The sequence below is a fragment of the Vidua macroura genome, chromosome 1 (genome assembly GCF_024509145.1).
Source record: "Vidua macroura isolate BioBank_ID:100142 chromosome 1, ASM2450914v1, whole genome shotgun sequence".
In the NCBI taxonomy this organism is placed as follows: Eukaryota; Metazoa; Chordata; class Aves; order Passeriformes; family Viduidae; genus Vidua; species Vidua macroura.
The window spans coordinates 110,776,642-110,795,717 of record NC_071571.1 but is presented as its reverse complement, the minus strand read 5'-3'; the positions used below and the strand labels follow the sequence as shown (position 1 = coordinate 110,795,717).

At 36.5% G+C, this 19,076-nt stretch overlaps 1 protein-coding gene across 4 annotated transcripts in view; it reads left to right on the top strand.

Moving 5' to 3' along the window:
• The window catches only part of TRAPPC8 (trafficking protein particle complex subunit 8), a 51,611-nt gene that overhangs the window by 12,450 nt on the left and 20,085 nt on the right, over window positions 1-19,076 (top strand). For all 4 annotated transcript variants that reach the window (XM_053979000.1, XM_053979011.1, XM_053979006.1 and 1 more), the window contains 16 exons: window positions 256-430; window positions 826-979; window positions 2,108-2,189; window positions 3,620-3,867; window positions 4,866-4,981; window positions 6,253-6,403; window positions 7,696-7,796; window positions 9,243-9,348; window positions 10,881-11,012; window positions 12,640-12,864; window positions 13,869-13,977; window positions 14,724-14,918; window positions 15,103-15,233; window positions 16,324-16,398; window positions 17,075-17,201; window positions 18,236-18,393. In XM_053979000.1, the coding sequence (XP_053834975.1) occupies window positions 256-430; window positions 826-979; window positions 2,108-2,189; window positions 3,620-3,867; window positions 4,866-4,981; window positions 6,253-6,403; window positions 7,696-7,796; window positions 9,243-9,348; window positions 10,881-11,012; window positions 12,640-12,864; window positions 13,869-13,977; window positions 14,724-14,918; window positions 15,103-15,233; window positions 16,324-16,398; window positions 17,075-17,201; window positions 18,236-18,393 (2,285 nt within the window). The remainder of the gene's footprint in view (window positions 1-255; window positions 431-825; window positions 980-2,107; window positions 2,190-3,619; window positions 3,868-4,865; window positions 4,982-6,252; window positions 6,404-7,695; window positions 7,797-9,242; window positions 9,349-10,880; window positions 11,013-12,639; window positions 12,865-13,868; window positions 13,978-14,723; window positions 14,919-15,102; window positions 15,234-16,323; window positions 16,399-17,074; window positions 17,202-18,235; window positions 18,394-19,076) is intronic.

Below are 19,076 nucleotides of genomic sequence, written 5' to 3'. Positions count from 1 at the left end.
CATGTAGCAGCTTAAACTTAGATTCACTGTCAGAATTGGAGCAAATTCCTGTTGCATCTCATTTTACAGATGTTAGTTAACTGATTCTTTTTTGTTGAGAGTAAGGCCAAATTCTAATTGCACGTACTTTTGTGGTAGCATGTTTTACATGCTTAAGTATTGTACTCATCTATTCTGTTTTATACTCTTCCTATTTTATTTTATGGTCAGTGGTTATCCTTGTGTTCTTTGGGTATATGTCCTTAATGAATTCAGGTATGCTGGTAGTTTCTTCTATTGAACCTGACCCTGTGGAGCAGTTCCTGAAGCTGTCCCAAGAACAACATCGGATTCAGCACAGTAATGAATATTCATATCCCAAGTGGTTTATACCAAACACACTCAAATATTATGTGTTACTGCATGATGTAAGCACAGGAGAAGAACAAAGGTGGGTCATCTGCCTTCAGTGAGCTTACACTGAGCTCTTTGACCAAAGTGTTTGGGTTGATAAATTCTGTTGAGATTAGACATGAAACAGGATCCATTGGCCAGTATGCTATTATCAAGGCAGATGTTTGAAAGTATTATTTTTAGATCTTCTTCTTGTGTTCATGTAAAATGAAGTTAATCAGTCCCAGCTCTTGGGGTAGGTGCTTTCTTTGGTAGCTTTCTGAACTAATTCTCAAAGATTTTCAATTTTACTCTTACATAATGGATTGTTTTAAAAATTGGAGAATTTTCCTTTTAAGCACTATGGATAATAGTCTAAAATAGTTTGTTGCAGTACATGCTCTAAAGTTAGTTTGATATCAAGACAGGATAAATGTTGTTTTACTGTTTCAGAGCTGACTCCATTTATGAAGAGATGAAACAGAGATATGGAACTCAGGGTTGCTATTTGCTGAAAATAAATTCTCGGGTGTCAAACAGAGGAGCAGACGAACAGATACCAGATCCTTGGAGTCAGTACCTTCAGAAAAACACTATCCAGAACCAGGTATTACAGTATTCTAAAACCAGATTTTACTGTGCTTATGAAAGTACTTTTTAGTTGCATTGAGTTTCACCTTAGTGTTATGCATGTGCTTCTACAGAATAAGTAGGCATTCCAGACACTTCTGACACAGTTGTGGCTTTTTGTGAGGGCATAAGATGAGTCCTCAGTAGGAACTGTCCTCTGTGCTACTTAACTTGACACTAAGGAGCACTGAAGTACTAGACTGTCTGAAATAGACTGACAGGAGCACAGAAATAATAGACAAGAAATAGGAAGTAATAAGAGCTGTAAGAGGAAGTAACCCCAGAAGTGTCCTGTTCATAGTAACTTTCTACCTTCATTTTCATTTGTCTTTCTCAGGCTTAATTTTTTTTTTTCCTGGGTCTTCTGTACTCCACTAAATAGTCTGGGTGTGTTGTTTTGTGGGAGTATGTGTGGTTTTTGTGATAACTTCATGTGGTCTGGTCTGTCATCTAAAATTGCAAGGGAGAGTGTGTTTTGAGTTTGCCATAAATATCTGTATTTTTTGCTTTAGAACCAAAAATACTCTTTTTTGAGTTTGCTTTTGACTGACTTGAAATTATAACTCCTTAAGATTAAAAGGTTTCTGGAATTTCTTTACCAAATGTAGCTGTCTGTTCTAGGTAGCCATTCTCAGCATCAGCTGCTACTGAAAAGTCAAAATATTCCCTATTCTATAAGCTAAGAGGACCAGTGAGTTATAGTCCACCATAAACTAATCAGATATTTTTCTTTTTTTCTGTACCATGTCAATTGTGTAATATAGATCTTTGTGTGTGTGAGCTTATTTGAGAATTGCTTTAGAGAATGTATTTTTGCTGCTGTAGGCATTGGTGTGCAAGAGCTGAAGTTACTTTGGTTGACAGGGAAGCCAGTTGAGCAAGTTAGAAGGTACTTGCTTCATTTGGTGAATATAAGTTTTGTCTTTAAAATAGAACAGTTTTTTAAAGCCTCAGAAACTACTTAGAGAAATTAATACATATGAACAAACATGCTGCTGTAGTAATTCAGTTAAATTATTGAAGTTGATAACTACTGTTTCATGACTTTTGTATGTGGTTGAGTAGTCTTAAAGTTCTGACTTTTTTTTCCCCTCTTTTCTGGCAGGATTCCTATGAAGATTATACTGTTGTTTCAAACAAGAATACTGATCACTTGATATCTGATGGCATAGACAGTGAAATGAAAGGTATTTTTGTAACTTTATGAAAACCTTGGTCTTACAGCATTTACACAACTGTCTTTTGTCTTGGACAGTATTTAATTAGATGTCTATTAGGCAACTCAGAGTAATGGTTTTTTAAATGCTTTAAGTGTCCTCAAAAATGCTGTGGTAGTGACCTACTGGATTGGTGACATCTCCTTAATGAGATGGTTAATGATGTATTTGGCTCATATTTTGTAAGTCTAAGCATATTGTATGCAACTCTGGTAATCAGTGAAAATAGCATAGGATTAAAAGGTCAATTTTGATAATAATGAAGGTTTTGGTTTGTGTGCTTTGCTATAACTTGGAAGCTGAGGTTTTGGAGTTTTTTTGTCCTTGGTTTTGGTATTAAATCTGTAAATGTCAAGGAAGTGTTTAGTTTGTTGTTTGGAAGCACTTGCCTTGGAACTCAGCTTGTGGATGGAAGGGGATAGTAAATGAAATAGAGTGCAAATTATTGATTGCACCCTTAAAAACAATTAAGATAGCTGTGTAGGATTCAGATGAGAAGCATCACCAAATAGGGAAAAAGTGAGGTACCCTGCATTGCCTGGCCTGCCTCATCCTTCATACCTCACCTGAAAGGCATGTGTAGACCTAGAATGTATAGGAGACCCTATAGTTGCCATCTTTGTAAGGCCTTGCAGCCCAGATGTAGTCTGGGAGCTGCCAACTGAACTTTACAAACTCAGGATTACATTTCATGAGTAAAATCCATTGAGGATTTGTTTTCATGGCTCAGCTTTGCTTGGTGCCAGATAGGGCAAGCTGATTTTCTTATAAGTAAGAGAACTGCTTAAGTCTTAGAGTGAAGCAGTGTCTCAGTCTATTTCAGAGAGCTAAATGCAATAGTAGTCAGCAGCCCTTCTTATTGAAAAAAGAGGACTTTGGAGGAAATTGTTTTGCATCATAATTTGCTTGGAAGGACATGGAAAATTAGGTTTGTTTTAGTTTTTGGTTTTTTTTTTTTAACCTTTAAACATAAGCAGAAAAAAAAAGAGAATGGACCCAATGGAGCAATTGTGGTAATTGCTGCAATCCCAACTTTGATGAATGCTTTATTTTGATTTTAATGTTTCCTAGGTTTTCCTTCAAAGTTGTTAATAATAGTTAGCATACTGGAAGATTTTTTTGCACTGTAGTTGAGAACCAAAATCGTATATATTTAGTCATGTTGTAATTCTTGAGATTCCCTGAACTTCCTGAGAATTGCAGGAATGATGCCATACTCAGTGCTCTGCTGCTGCCTGCTCAGCATTGATCTGTAGTGTAGAACAGCTGGTGAATTGCTTTGCTTTCCAGAGTTCTGAGTAAGGAAAGCTTTGAAATAGGTTAGTAAAAATGACCTTTAAAACCCAAAATATTTCAGTAGCTTTATACTTACTGGAGCTCTTATTTCAATCTTTCAACAGATGGCTTGTCAAATAACTTTAAGACTCACCCCCTTCAGCTGGATCATCCCAGTGGCAGTTTGGATAGCACTGATTACATGAAGGCTTCTACATCACTTCAAGACTCAAAGAAGTCAAATTCTGGGACTCCTCATGGTGCTTGTTTAACTCTCACAGATCACGATCGAATTAGACAGTTCATACAGGAATTCACATTTCGGGGACTTTTGCCACACATAGAGAAAACAATTCGACAGCTCAATGATCAGGTCAGTTTACCCTTAAAAACACTCTGTGCTATAATAAGGAAAAATGGTTGGGGTATAAATCCAGATATCCAGAAATCTGTTTCGACAGTATTACTTCCTTCTTGTATCTAACAATTCAACAGTCTTGCTGAAAACGGTTAGTAGATTTAAGAGAAGTAACTGAAATTTTCCCATTATTGCTTAATTTATCTTTTAAAAAACAAGAACTAGTTTGTATCAACAGCTCCAGTGCAGGGTGGCTTCTTGGTGAAAGCCTGTGTGAATTGTTTTCAGGGAAATCTGTTGAATCTTAATATTCTATGCTTTTGGATGATTCTGCATGGGGAACAAAACAGACTTAGTGTTTCAACACCAAAATACACAACTGAATTTAAGAAATTTGTTTAATCAATAATCATCTGCAAAAAAAACCCTGTATCCTTCAGTTGCTACTTGACAGGGAAGAAATGCAGGGACACCCTGAACCGTGTAATTCTGTTGATTTTAGCAGTTTTTGCAGCTGAATATGCTTCTTTCAAAATAGATTTTTTTTGGAAGTGGGATTAATATCATGCCCATGTTCAGTCAAGGTCATGCATTAAAGTATTTGCATCACAGTGAAGTACTTTATTTTACAAATAGTCTAGATTTTAGGTTGGACTACTACCCAAAATTAGATACTCTTATTATTTAGAATTTAGTTTTCAAACAGATGTATCAAATATTCAAGGTCTTAAGATGGATGTTTCTCCAGTTTACCGAAAGAATAGCGAACCCCAAGTGTCTGAGATAAAATAGACATATGAATTATGAATATATGCATATAAATATATGAGCTTCTGTCTCAGTGTCAGAGATTAATTCTAAGAAAGTGTGTTCTTAGTTATTTTATTCCTTTTATTTATTTCTGTTTTATGGAAGAAAATCAATTCACGAAGCCATAACGAAGCTTGGCTTTTTATATTAGTTTAACGTACATCTCTTGCAATGCAGTGCTCTAATTCAGTGTCTTCCTCCAGTTAATATCCAGGAAAGGCTTGAGCCGATCACTGTTTTCTGCTACTAAAAAATGGTTTAGTGGCAGCAAGGTTCCAGAGAAAAGTATAAATGAGCTCAAGAATACTTCTGGTTTGCTGTAAGTAATCTCAGTCCCTAATTTTAGTCCTAAAGTGCAAATGTAGCCTTTTTAGGGATGGGAGGGAAAGCATGTGTTTGTTTGATGGTGTTCTGCAAAGTGAACTAAACCAGCAATGTTGTGAATTACTTCAGTTAGAAAAATCATAAGTGCTGTGCCTCAATATGTTCAATAAAGGAGTAGCAGAACTTAAAGAAGGGGATAAAATAGACTGTTTGCAGAGTCTTCTGCCTGCTCTATTTACAATGAAGCTTTCTAAGTTAATAAGAACACATGATTTTAAGAGTAATAGTCATAAAAAGAAGCTACAGTTTGTCATGAGGGATTTTTTAAAAAATTTACAAGCTTTTTCACCTGTCATTACAGCCAAACCCCATGTATAGGTGTTTTTGCTTATATAACTATGCAATTTTTTCCAGCAGAGTATTGAGTATTGTATATTGTATTGCTTTTACAATGTGTTCAAGAGCTAAACTAAAGGAAATTTCATACTTAATGTACCTGTGTCTTAGTATACACTAAAACCAGGTTTTAAGTGTTACTGAAATACTAATTCTCTATGATTTGGTAATTCTTTCTGTGAATTGGGATGTATAATCATGAAGAACACTCTCCAACTGTCTTTACTACAGAAGTCTAAATAATTTTGGTCATTGTCTAGTCAAGGTTAATGTCCTTGACATGCACATAGAGCTTCAAATGTCTGTGTTGCATGTCTTTGGATTCGTAATCAAAATGTTGGTAACTCCAGCTTTCTGTTTTGAACTTGTAAGTGTAGATCACTTCCTACAGCATTTGCCATACAAGTGTTCGTGAAAATGTATTTGATTATCACTGAAGTGAATCATATATATTGGATTAATTAAAAATTAGATTGATGCTTGCAGAGGACAGGAACTTGCACAGTGTTTTGGTATAAAGCATAGTTTTTAGTGGACTGACTTCTTTCAAGAGAAATGTGGAGAAATAACTTACAGCCAAGTGAACAGTCAAAGTCTCTTTTTTTTTTTTTCTTCTCATATGGCTCTGCTTAGCTCTAGTGTTTAATCTGATTAAGCAGTTTCAGTGGTAGTTACAAATTCCATTCAGTATTTCTTGGCTAAGAGGAGTGTGTGCTTTGAATGTCACTGGAACAGTGGATCTTGCCAGTCAGAAAGTAGGATGTGAAACCAAGTTAGGTGTGGCGGCAACAAAGCAGATTCCCTTTTCTTGGCTGTTTTGGGGCAAGGCTGAGAGAGGATGACTTTGAATTTAAATATTTGTATTTATAGGTATCCACCAGAAGCGCCAGAACTTCAAATACGGAAGATGGCAGACTTGTGCTTTTTGGTGCAACACTATGAACTTGCATATAGCTGTTACCATACAGCAAAGAAGGACTTCTTAAATGATCAGGCAATGCTTTATGCAGCTGGAGCACTGGTTGGTACTTCATGTAACATGAACATTCTGTGAACTTTTTCTAATAATCTCTAATATTTGTCTGAAAGTAAAAAAATGCAATCTCTCTCCTCTACCTCCACATCTGTAAGGGTCTCCCCAAATCTCCTGCCTATCTTTAGGAAACTCTAAGGTCTTGTAAAATTTTCTGCTGTTATATGAAGGGAATAAAGCTATGAATAAAAACTGGAGAGTTAATTCTTAAAATATGGAAAGGAGAAAGCCTAAAATGCAACCTCCAGAAAAATTGATCTTTAAACTGATAACTCAAAGCCAGATGTAAAATAGCTTTATGGTATCTCTTTTAGACTTAGGCAAAATACTTATTTGCCAGAAATTCAAGACTCTGTCACTATAAATACAGTATTGTACCTGTTTTCGGGTGACTTAACTTGAAGGCTGTACTTTGAATATGTCACTACTGAATTTCACTCTAAACACATACTCATTCATAATTTCCTCCTGAGAATGAAGGTATTTATGACTAAAGTAATTTTCATCAAGATAAATGGGAGTACCAGGGGAAATTAGTAACTTTATAAATTTTTAGAAGGTATGTATTGTAAACTTTAGTCTGGTTAACTTGCTAATATTCTAAACTCTGCTTCATAGAGCCATGGAAGCATTATTGTACATCTTTGAATCCTGATTAAAACTTTTACTTAAATGTCTATTTTTACAGTTCAGAAGGTTGCTCTGCATTTGGATAATCTGAATAAGCAGAATATTAAGAAATCCTTATTTCCAAATAAATGGAAGCAGTCTTAATTACAAATTTGTCTTAGTGTTTACTTTCGGCAGAAAATCTTTGCTAAAATATTTTCAATCCATGAGAAAAGAAGTAAAATTTCAGACTGCATGTTTACTAACTTCCTTGGAAGCTGATAATGTAATTTCATTTAAGCAAAACTCAAAAAGCAGACCTCAGCTTAAAATACACGGTAGCGCTTCTTTGCAGGAACAATCTTCCTGATAATAGGAAGTTCTTTTGGACTTGTAAAACTGCACTGAATTAATGCTTCTGCACAGTGTTGGGGGTACTGTCAGCTGCAAACACTTCTGTGTGTAACTCTCTGGCTAATTATAAACAGAGCCATAAATAGGCTGTTGTATTAAACCTTTTATCAGTTACAGTGTATTGGATATTTGTATATGCCAGTAACTGATTAGGTGAAGATCTTGAATCTAATAGCTATTGAAACATGTTCCTCAGTCTTTTGAGGTTTATGATTTGTTGAAAAACCTACATTGACTCCACTGAATTTCTCTTGTAGGAAATGGCAGCAGTATCAGCTTTTCTTCAGCCTGGAGCTCCTAGGCCATATCCTGCTCATTATATGGAGACAGCAATTCAGACTTATCGAGATATCTGCAAGTATGTTGTTTACTTTTGTACTGATCTTCATACAGTGAAAGTTGAAAGATCTGGTGGCTTAACTTTCTTGCCCAGCACAGTAATAGTGCCAGGTGACCACAGAATGATGGTAACATTTTAAGGAGTAAGATAAACTAATATATCTAGGATAGCATGAAAGGAGATCTGGGCACTTCTTAACAGAGTGCTTATTGAACTTGTGTATTGAATTCACATGGTAGATTTTTTGGTTGTGGGGTGGCTGCAAGGAAGGTTTCTGTGAGAAGACAGCAGGAGCTGCCTGTGGCAGAATCAGTTTTCACTCATCTCCAAAATGAACCTGCTGCTGCCCGAGCTGGCGGTGCTGCTGTTACCTCTGTGATAACACATTTAAGAAAGGGTAAAAATAGCTGTGCAGCAGCTGTGAGAAAGGAATGAGAAAATGAGAGAAATAGCCCTGCTGATACCAAGGTCAGGAGAAGGTGGGGCTTCCCTGCAGCCTGTGGTGAAGACCATGCTGAAACAGATTTTTCCTTGCAGCCCATGGAGGTGCATGGGCAAGCAGGGATCTACCCTGTAGCCTGTCCCAATGCCAGAGCATTCAGGTGGATGTACCCTGAAGGTGGCTGTAGTCTGTACAGAGTCTATGCCACAGCAGGTTGCTGTCAGGAGCTGTGACCTGTGGTGAAACCACACTGAAACAGTTCCTAAAGGACTGTACACTGCACAAAAGGATACATGCAATACTTGAAGAACTGCATCTGTGGGAGGGACTCCACACTGGAACAGGGAAGGAGGATGTGGAGGAAGAAACAGCAGAGGAGAAATGTTATGAAGTGACCACAGCTCTTTTTCCCTGTTCCCTTGCCCTGCTTGTAGGCAGGAGGAGGTAGAAGAATTCGGAGGATTTGTCAGGAGAAGGTGTTTTATTTCTGCTTTTATGTATCACTGTGCTATTCAGTTCTTAATTTTCAATAAATTAATTCAATCTTCTCCAAAATAAAACTGTTTTGCCCATGACTAAATGGTGAGTAATCTCCCTGTCCCTTTCTCAGCACATGAGGTTTTTAGTCTGATCTTCCCCTGTGTTGCTGAGCAGGGGGTGTAACAGAGCAGCTTGGTGGGCACCTGTACACAGGTACAACTTGCCGGTACAACTTGCTTCTAGCTGTTGGACTTCTTGTTTATCAGATCATTTTATTTGGTACTCTTACAAATACAATACTGTTATAAAAATGCTCTCCAGCTTTGACTTTCATAAAGCTCCTGTTATAGTTGGATTGAACATTTAATGTGTCAGTCTGTATGTGGTTGTTTTGTGGGGAGTGAACTTTCATATATTTTGCTTTAAGAAGAATAAGCAACAGAACCTCAGTCTGATGCCATGTGTAGAAAATCAGTAAGATTTGAGTTCTCTGAGGTTTATTTTGATAAATATTTATTAATAAATGCATGTTTTTACTTTAGGAACATGGTTCTGGCTGAACGCTGTGTACTTCTTAGTGCTGAAATCTTAAAAAGTCAAAGCAAATATTCAGAGGCAGCTGCTCTTCTGATTCGTTTGACCAGTGAGGTAAAACTTAGTAGCTTTTTCTGTTTCTGCCCTCTCACTATTTGTTTTCTTACCCAAACACTTCTAGGTTACCTTCTGATTCTTGTCCTACAATATTTTCTAGCCAAAGGTAGCAAATGAACAGGTATAAAGCATGAAGTGAAGAAAACTGTGTACACTGTAAGTGAAGGAACTAGTACAGTTATTATTTTTCTAGTCAAATGACATGCTTGACTTCCTTAACCATACTAAATATGTTGTCTTTGGCTTTGTAACTAATTTTCTTTGATATCTACTTAGCTCTTGGATGGTGTAGTTTACAAACTCACGTATTAAAAGTATTAGCATGGCTTGCCAGAGCCATAATGGATGCTATCCCATATATAATCAGAAGTTCTCTATAGTTTAAGCAACTAAGGCATTACTGTAGCTCAGCTGGTATGAATCATTAGAACCTTACTCTCTAAGTGAAAACCTACACTTCATTAATTGGTGGAAATTAACCATGGAATCAGCTTCTAACCCAGGAATTATCTTGCTTGAAAAGGAGTGAAGAAAAATGTAATTCCAGTAATAGTGTAGCATCTCCTTTAAAGCTTGGAGGGAAGTCTTAACTGGTGGTTCTGACTTCATGGGCAGCTGCACCAAACATGATGCTTCTGAGACCTTCCTTGGACCACTTAAGCATGGAATAAATCTGTTTAGTTCTGTAATTTTCTTTCTCAAGTGTCTCTGTAGCTTCATTCTTTCCCTTTCAACTTAAGTTTGCTACAAATGTTTACAAGAGCAGCCTAAGATATTTAAGCGAGGAATTTAAATGCTATTAGCTTTGCACAGTCATTTTATAGCTTAAAATTGCACATAGTATGCCTGTGGAGCATTTTGGTTGTTGCAAGGAAAATCTTCACAGGATACTATACTGGTGTCTCAGAGTATATTTGTAGTCAATATACATACTTGAGCATCACTGATAGCATGGAGTTCAGCTGTGGTAAAATCAAGCAGATTCTGTTCTGATTGGTTAAAGTAATATAGATGTATCTTGGCAGAAGAAGAGAAGGATACAGTAGTAAGGAATTGTACATAAAGAAATCAATATGTTCGAAAGGTTCACATGATAAAAATTTACCAAGTTTCATTGCTCCCTGTATTTTTCAGTCATCCTGGTAGAGGTCTTGTTTTTTGGTTCTAGCCTTAATATCTGCAGGGGAGGGAGGGGAAAAGGTGGGAGAGTGCTTCAGAGATAATGGTGTTTGAAACTGTAGCCTGAGTAATTGAAAAAGCAGAAAATACTTTTGTTACTCATACTGAAACAGGTTCATATATGCTTCACTGGAAGAAATAAGAATATGATGGTATTGAAGGCTATTGAAAAATACGTTTAGTTTTATTTTTATGTGCTCACATATGTATATAATATTTGCATATAAAAGAATCTTCAACTTCACAGAACTCTTACAAGTTACTGTCCCTCTTAGCATTAAAAGAAGACCACTGTTACCTTTATGGTTTTATTCAACTCAGGCTAATTCCTCTTTTTTCCTTTTAAACAGGATTCAGATCTTCGCAGTGCTCTCCTGTTGGAGCAGGCAGCCCATTGTTTTATAAACATGAAAAGTCCCATGGTTAGAAAGTTTGCATTTCATATGATATTGGCTGGCCACAGATTTAGTAAAGCAGGGCAGGTAAGTATTATCTTTCCATATGGAAAGAATGCCTGGTATTAGATACTTTGAAAAATATGTTAAGTGTGTCATTAGTCTGGAAAAAGATGCTTGGCTTCTGACACTTCTATGTTAGTCTGCAGTATTCTGTTCTGTAATCTTCTGAAAATGATTTCTGGATTGATCGCCCTAGCCTTTTACTTCTGTTTTTGAAGTAATGCTGAAGATCACTGACTTGAAATTTAAGTGATGTGTGTTTTCATTTCTGGGTCTCATTTTATACACAGTAATTTTGCTTTTTTGGGCAAAGGAATATTTTTACTCTTGAGATAAGAGTGAATTGCAGGAGATAATTATTTGTTAAACTCAGTTTATTAGAATAATAGCAAAATTTAAATATTTGTTTTTCCTGGTGACTTAAATACATGTTCTTTATTGGAGGTGCAGGTGCATGAACAGTTACTACATGACACACCAAAATATCTCTTTGGCTGTTAGAGTTAAGTGGCAGTTAAAGAAATACAGATTGTTTTTACTCCCATTCACATTCCTTTGCAGGCAGCTCTAAAGGTGGTAGATGAACTTTTTTGGATAGAACTTTTGTGCTTTGTTTCTGCATTAGTTGTGGGATATATTCTGTAAAGACAGCTTGTGCTTGAGTCCTGCTGAGGTTGGTATTGCAAGACAATAATACAGGAGAACCAAGGTATCAAATTCTGTTTGGAACAAAGCCCTGTGGTCTTGGCTGGGGATTTTCTCCCACCCTTCCTAATCTCAGTCTCACTGTCCTGGTAAGGACTAAAAAAAATATTTTTGCATTGTTGGCATCTGTGATGTGAGGAATAGTAGGAGTAAAGTGTCACTAGTACATGCTCATGTTAAGGATTTACTGCTTCTACTCTGCTGTCATCACCATACCAGTGTGAACATATATTAGATTTTTTGCCCGTTAGTGCTGTAAGGGAATGCTGTTGCCATTTTTTAGAAGCTGAGACTTAGCTGTACAGTGAATGTCTATACAGCTGTTCAATACCTAGACTTGGGATTGAATGCCTGCATCCTGATATATGTACAGGAAAGGAACTATGTAGCTGACTGGAATCAGGCCATCTATCTCCCAGTGGCTGATATGATGATTGGTAATTTTTCTTGTATGTAGGGCTGTGTTTTGTTGGTTTTCTTGGCATGGATTTTTGTCCCAGATACGTACACTGAACAACAGTTGGCTGAAAGTATCACACTGAAAGTTCAGTTTGGGTGGAATGAGATGTATTAAATCTAGCTTATGTCCTGAGGCTTGGCAGTAGAGCTCTGTAGAATTTAGCAGTCAGTTGTAAAGGAACTTCAAACACTATTTTAAAAGTAATTTTTTTCTTATTTGCTTTTCTAACTTACTGCCTGTTACTATAGTCTTTGAAAATGTGAACTTAATCTGGAGGCCAGGCTCTGTAGTATAGGAACAAGCACTTCTATGCTTAGATTAGTATTGACCAGATTCTGTGAGGCATAGTTCTGAAACATTACAGTTTGCATAGTGGCAGGGATGTGGTAAAAAGTACTTTTCTGACTTACTGTTCAGTCTTCTTAATGTTATAATTACAGTCAGTGGATAACGGGATAATTTGACAAATTACCTTTTTTCTTGCAGAAGAAACATGCCTTACGTTGCTACTGTCAAGCCATGCAGGTTTACAAAGGGAAGGGCTGGTCTCTTGCAGAAGACCACATTAATTTCACCATCGGTCGTCAGTCCTTTACACTTCGTCAGCTGGACAATGCTGTGTCTGCCTTCAGGCATATTTTGATCAATGACAGTAAACAACCTCCAGCTCAGCAAGGAGCTTTTTTAAGAGAATATCTTTATGTCTATAAGGTAAGTTACTTCCTTGTCTCTGTTTCTTGAGTAATAAGTAATTCTACTACCACCAATTTTCTATTAAATCATTAAATGATTTTCTGTTTTATCTACTTTGTTCCAGGGTTGGGTTTTTTCTTTTAATCTAGTTGATGAGTTCAGTTTTTTACTTGGGGCTTCAAAAAACCCGCACATGCTGCATTTCACGTGTGTAGTACTTTCACAGATGGGTATAAGTATGGGTTATTAGCACAGTAATGTATGTGTTTTTATTACAATAAAGTCTTCTTTTTGAGGGTCATAGCTGAATTGTAGTTGTGATAAGTTTCATGTATTTTTAGAGGAAACTGATCTGTTTTGATCAATTTATGATTTTGAGGGCTTTTGATAATACATGTTTATTAAAGACTAGGTAGCTCTGTCATCATCCATATAGTGAATTTAATTCTTTAATAAGGATAGAATTTGATGGATCAAGTGACTCATTGAGTTGTGTTTAAGGTCATGGGTGATTCTGGATTGCAGTATAGCATATACATCATGGGGTGTTCAGTGCTGATATTGCCACACAATATGCAGCCATGTAGATACTGTATTTTAAAGGTTATGAACAGATTTCTGTGGTGTTTAAGTTATGGCAGACCTTACTCAAAGGCTGGTGTTTGAACCCACAGCTCAGTTTGGTGAGAGTCTTGTTTAATGGTGGTGGGATAGTAAATGTAATTTATCAAATTCTGAGTTAGAGAGTCAAGCTTTGCATCAAATAAAGCTCGTAAAAGCAATGCAACCATGGTAGTGATTAGATTTCAGGATTAAAATAATTCTCCTTTTCCCATAAGGGTTTTGCAAACTTCAAACTCCTATTAAAGCAAAAAAACACTCTGTCAAACAGCTAATTGAAATTATTTATTCCATCTTAAAAGTACTCCCTGTTCAAACATTGAGTGTTTTTAACTTGGCTTCCTTATCATTCAGCCATTGGTAACGTACATGACACTGGTTTTCTTTCTCCTTTATTCCAGAATGCAACCCAGCTGTCACCTGATGGTCCCTTACCACAGCTTCCTTTACCATATATTAACAGCTCAGCAACTCGAGTTTTCTTTGGCCATGATCGACGACCAGCAGAAGGTTAGAAAATTTTAAGTAAACAGTTTCAAGTCCCTTTTTTAAGGAACCAAAATACATGCAGGAATTGGTGCCATTTAAAAGAAGTTTGTCATTATGTAAATCTAAAGTGCCTGGGTAACTTAAAAATATTTCAAAAGAAAAGCTTGAGCTTAATATCTACTGGCTGGATGTTTTCAGACTTCCTGTGTAAATATGAAATCTGTGTGTGTGGTTGTGCGGACTGTCACTGTTTTTTACACCTGGAAAGCTTCAATGCAGGTCTGTAATGAACTTCATGAAAGGGATTATTATTGTTGTAGCAAAAACAGGACGCTAGTGGCAATGCTACAAATTAGCTTTACAGTTAACTTCCTCTAGGATGAAATATGTGAAATACTCTGATTCCTGAGCGTAAAGAAAGCTGAGTGGAAATTCTTATATAATCCAAGGTTGTACTGTGGGGTTGTAGTCCATTATAAAATAAAAATGATCTGTAGCCTGAGTATACTATGTAGCTTGCTAAAATCTTGGAATGCTGTGGTATCCAAATTGAACTATGTTCAAATTATTCTCAGTGTTGTTTTCAATGTGTGTATTTCAAGGTGTCCTACAATTCAATTTTAAAATCAATTGCAGCATAAGAATTATAGTGACCTAGAACTTAAAATATTTTAAGAATAGTTAGATACCAAACTGCCAGTGCAACCTTCTGATGCAGCTATTGCACATCACAGTTCTTGCCTTTAAGACCGCGTTTCTCTTCCCAGGTGAAAAGCAGGCAGCTACGCACGTAAGCCTGGATCAGGAGTATGACTCGGAATCATCACAACAGTGGAAGGAGCTCGAGGAGCAGGTTGTGTCTGTGATAAATAAAGGAACAATACCTTCAAACTTTCAACCAACCCAGTTCTGTTTAAATCGCTACTCAGATAACTCCAAATTTCCGCTTGCTGTGATAGAAGGTAAGGTTAAGATTTTTACACTACAGAAATCAACTGAGATAAATTTGTATTAATATTTCCTGTCTTATTAGATATTTGAACCAACATTTTTGTGCAAGTTGTTTGTATGTGAATACTTCGAGACAGCCTTCAGATTGTGGTGGGGAAAGCCTGTTGTCATTATTTTTGTGCACTTTATTGATAGAACCAATAACTGTAGAAGTGTCCTTCCGAAACCCTCTGAAAGTTCCACTTCTTTTGACTGACCTCTCATTGCTGTGGAAGTTTCAACCTAAAGACTTCAGTGCAAAGCATGATGGAGAAACAAAAGAGCAGGTAAGGAAAGCTACTCTTTCTTCATCCATTTCCAAACCAAACAACTGCAGGTATGGAGTATATATTGAGTATTCAAAATTCTGTAGTATGAAAACATTTAAGCATAAACATTAAACATGAAGGTTTAAGTGTAAACTAAAAAAAAAAAGCAAGAAAAATAGTAGCTACTGAAATAATTTTTATATTATCTAGATTTTCCTAGATCTGTAGGGCACAAAGCAGCCAAGTTAGCAAAAAATTCTAATGTGTATTGTAAAGCTGAATGCAAAACAAAATACTTCCAAGATTTCATTATATATGTGCTACGCCTATTTTGAGTCACACTAGCCTTGACCTGCAAATATGCGTGTCAGTAGGTAGATTATCAAATATACCCTTTTCTTATTTGAGCCACTATACATAGTGAAATGTGTGTTCTGAAGAACTGTGCTTATATAAAATAGAAACATCTTAATATTTTGATTAGAAGAGAAATGAACATTTATTGTATTAAAAATTAATGTTTTGAATACTATAGATGAGCTGTTGTGCTACTGTTTGACTTAGTACTTCAACTACTGATGCCAAAAGCTCTGATGGACTGTATCACATCCAGATTTTAAAGGTTTTAATTGGTTCTAATACTGAGTAGTACAGTAAATTCCTAAATAATTTGTTTTCCTGGCCAAAACATTGAGAACACAGTGATCTCTAAAGGTGCTGTAAGTATTTACCAGAGTTATAAACATGATTCCACATCATTTAAGTCTCAAGGCTTTCACTCACGTTCCCTTCTGTTCTGATCTGAACTGCTACTTTAATGGTGTGATAAATACTTTTGTGAATATCCGTGAAACAGACTGGGAATAGTTCCAATTTACAGTGCTAAATCTTAAATTTCTCTTAAATAAATGTTTACTGAGCTCTCAAGCTGCTTTTTTAATTCATAAATGCTGAGGAGCTGAGCATGCAGCACTTGCTTTTCCTAACTGTTTGGAAATTTGTATAATTTTTTCCCTTGAGCAGTTTAGGAAGGGTATTGGAAATATTATTTATGGCACTTTCTCTGCCTAGGAGTAATAGTATCTAAAGAGTTGTTTCTTCTTTTCAGGGTATGTGTGATGAAGATATGGTAGGAACTGAAGCAATAGCAGAATTTTTAATAAATAGTGAGGAGACAAAAGTGGTAAGTACTATACTTTGTTTTAAAAAAGTGTTTTAGTGTTGCACTTAGTGTGCATTTCAGACCTGTTATGATCTGAACTTAACACTAAACTGACAGAACACATGACTGAATGAGAAATTCCAGTACCTCATATATCTTACCACTTTGTATAAATGTGACAGGACCAGAAACAGTGGGCACAAGAGGCTACTCCTGAACATCAGGAAACATTTATAACTTAATTTATAACACTTACTTATTTTGTAAATATGATGGTGCTTGTGCAGTTGGCACAGGCTGGCCAGAGAGATTGTGGGGTATCCATCTTTGGATATGTTCAGAGCCCTTTGGGTGGTGTCTTGGCAGCTGGCTCTAGATGGCCCTGCTTGAGCAGGCAAATTGGGCTTGATGACCTCCAGAAGTCCATTCCAGCTTCAATCATTCTGTGATTCTGCCCCTGTTAATCACAGTGAAAGTTAACTTTAAGGATTTTTTTCTAATGTAATGAGCATTTCTCAGCTGTGAACTGGTTTGGTGAATTCTGTGTGTATTAATGATCTATATTTACTGTTGCAGTTACAGCTGACACAGCTATAAAGTAAATGTAGCTGTGAGTGTGTTTAGCAATTCAACATTTAACTGTAATAATACTTCTTTCTAGTAGCAACAACAACAAAAATTTAACATATCTCCACAGGCAAGACTAAAGCTCTTTCCCCATCAAACAGGGGAGCTACATATTCTGGGAGTCGTTTATAATCTTGGCAGTGTTCAAGGTGCTGTGTCATTAGATGGGATAGATCCTTCTATTGGATTACAGACAGGTAAGTGTATTATTACCTTAAATTGTGTGTTTCTGGATGGAGGAGACATGGCTTCTGCAGAGTAGAACTAAATTCTAGTGTCTAGTGTTTGACTGCCATGATACAAGGCCTTCCATCAGATAGGGATGTAGAAATAAGAAATAAGAGAAACAACTAAATGGGAAAAGAACAAATTGGCTGTTGTAGGAATCCCACAAGGAAGGATGCCAGATCAATACGTTACTGCTCCTTTTAAATCTGATGAATTTTTGAAACCAGTAAAAAAATCAAAATGTAAATATTCCATCTATGCCATGTTGAATCTGTAACAACTTCCATGGACTCTCTTGCTGTTAATTTTTCTTCCACATCTTTTTGCGTTGTTAACTTTCAACTTTTGTCTAAATGTTACACTGAAGACTTTTTTAGAGATTCCTAAATTTAAATTTGGCTGATAGTTTTTTTTTTTTAGCATCTTGAATTCTCTTTCTTTTACATTAATCGATTAATTGCATGCTACTTAATCCGTTTTGTTGAATCATTCATCTGAAACTGTCTCTCACGTGGAGAATCTAGTTGTTAGATGAAATGGAGATTAAAACACGTGAAAGTGTCTGAATGAAATAAAAGCTTGCTTAGAGGCTGGAAACCTTTTGAATAAAAAACATTGGAAAGTGGTGGCTGTCTTTAAAGGAAATAATCCTCTAAGTGACTTCTCCAGCCTGTCAGAAATTGGGAAAGGAAATGAATGCATCAACTTTGTGCACTGTGTCTGCCACTTCCTTTCCAGTTCTAGTCAAACTATTGAAGGGCAGAGAAAGTCCACAACAATGGATCACTGGCTGTTGGAACTTGAACTAGCCATGTGTCATGTGACTGTGAGCTTTGAATAGTTCTTTGTTGGTGGTGCTGCTTAATCAATGAACACCGCATCGGCCCAATAACAAAAATTAACTTTTGAGATTGGATTGGGAGCTTCGGATCATTTCTTAGAGACAAAGTCAGGCATTACTTAAAAAAACCCAACTAAACAAAAGTTCTAAAAATATTTTCAGGAAAGTTTGTTTCCAATGGGTTATCTGTACGAGGACGACAAGATTTAGAAATCCAAGGACCTCGACTTAATAACACAAAAGAGGAAAAAACATCAATTAAATATGGACCTGATCGACGTTTAGATCCCATTATTACAGAAGAAATGCCTTTGTTAGAGGTATGTAGCTACTTCCTCTTGGCAGTTTAGAGAAAATAACTGAATGCACTTTATAAATATAATTTTAACAATGCCTAAATCTTTCCAGGTAATTTCTGATCTGTCAGTGACAAACTTGTGTGGGTTTTTTTCAGTTAAAACTTGAAACCTCAAAATTAGTATCCTCCTGAAATTGCTATATTCCCTTTAGAATTTTAGTTAGCAACAGCTTTATTAGCCAGATTTTAAGGTAAATGGGGGACAGGCAAAGAAACTTTTTTCTGTTTGCTTGCCATTCATCTAGAAAAGTTATTCCAGCTGGTTAATTAAAATACAGTGCTTTTCCTTTCTAAGGTTATTAAAATGGTCTGGGTAACTGGTTAATGACAGGGGCCTACAGAGTGGGATGGATCAGCTAGAAGGGACTACAGTGATCATCCAGTCCAGCTGCCTGACCAAGTTACACTATGTTAATGGCTTTGTCTAAATGCCTCTTAAACAGTGTCAGGCTTGGGGCATCGACCACCTCTCTAGAAAGCTATTCCACTGTTTGACCACCCTCTCTATACAGAAATGCATCTGTCCAGTCTGAACTTCCCCTGGTGCAGCTTTGAGCCATTTCCACATGTCTGATCACTGGATTTCAGGATGAAGAGATCTGCACCTCCCTCTTCACTTCCCCATAAGAAGCTCTAGGCAGCAGC